This window comes from Penaeus monodon, chromosome 15 (assembly GCF_015228065.2).
Source record: "Penaeus monodon isolate SGIC_2016 chromosome 15, NSTDA_Pmon_1, whole genome shotgun sequence".
Classification (NCBI taxonomy): Eukaryota; Metazoa; Arthropoda; class Malacostraca; order Decapoda; family Penaeidae; genus Penaeus; species Penaeus monodon.
In genome coordinates, this window is record NC_051400.1 from 31429246 (window position 1) to 31430111 (window position 866).

An 866-nucleotide genomic window follows, 5' to 3' on the forward strand; every position below is an offset into this window, starting at 1 on the left:
AAGCTTCATGCCAAACCGTAAGCTGGCAACCAGTGTCTCTCATGTAGGCCTACAACCGTACTTTCCTGATTTGTATTGCCGTCTAAGGTGAGTTCTTTGTAATTACCAAAGAAAATGAAGTGTTTTACGCTCTTATTATATAGTTTATTATATATATAGATAGCTCACTGCAATCGTCAATTATATATCAGAAGTATATGTCGATTTATAAATGAATCATTCCTCCAAAACCGAGTTAACCCAGGCAACCACGCAACCTCCGCGAAAAATGGCTGCTAACCCTAGTGTCATGTGATGGCGAGTGAATGTTATGTTTACCTCCGTTTATCCAGCCATTCTGTGTCCCTCTACGGAAGCACCTTTGCATTCGCTTAAGTATAAATGTTTACAATAGAGTGAAACTGCGTCCCATTGGACCATTTCCGTGAAGCGTAGAGCTTTTACCTCAACAGTGGGTGAAAGAGAGAGTGACTCACTACACCTCGACTAAGCCCAACTTGACTTCAAAGATTGATGGGCGTTATTGGCGTTATGCCTGATGTTGGCTGTTTGTTGATGGGTTTAGCGTTATTGTTGACTACATTGTCCTCTTGTTTTTCATTTCCCTTTGGACGGTAGGGCCCCTTTGCAACCGAAAAGAGGGCGGAAAGGAAAAGTGTGTGATTTATCAAGTTCTCAAAGTATATAATCAACTGTGAGAAGGGAGACAGTGGGGCAGGTACATAAACCCGTGACGATGGTGGTTTGGAGAGAAAGTGATCGAGCCCCTCCCATGAAACGCTGCACATACACGCAAGACAGCAACACTGCTAGCTCTGCCGATTCTAAGGTATAAGGTTTGTTGTATCACTGTCAAATAAATATGT

The 866-nt window shown here is 42.6% G+C and overlaps 1 protein-coding gene across 1 annotated transcript in view; it reads right to left on the reverse strand.

The window, feature by feature from the left end:
• Window positions 1–486: 486 nt before the first annotated feature.
• LOC119581941 (synaptobrevin-like) overlaps window positions 487–866 on the reverse strand; it is a 23470-nt gene continuing 23090 nt past the window's right edge. Inside the window, 2 exon segments of the mRNA XM_037930112.1 lie at window positions 487–551; window positions 554–623. Of these exon segments, the coding sequence (XP_037786040.1) occupies window positions 487–551; window positions 554–623 (135 nt within the window).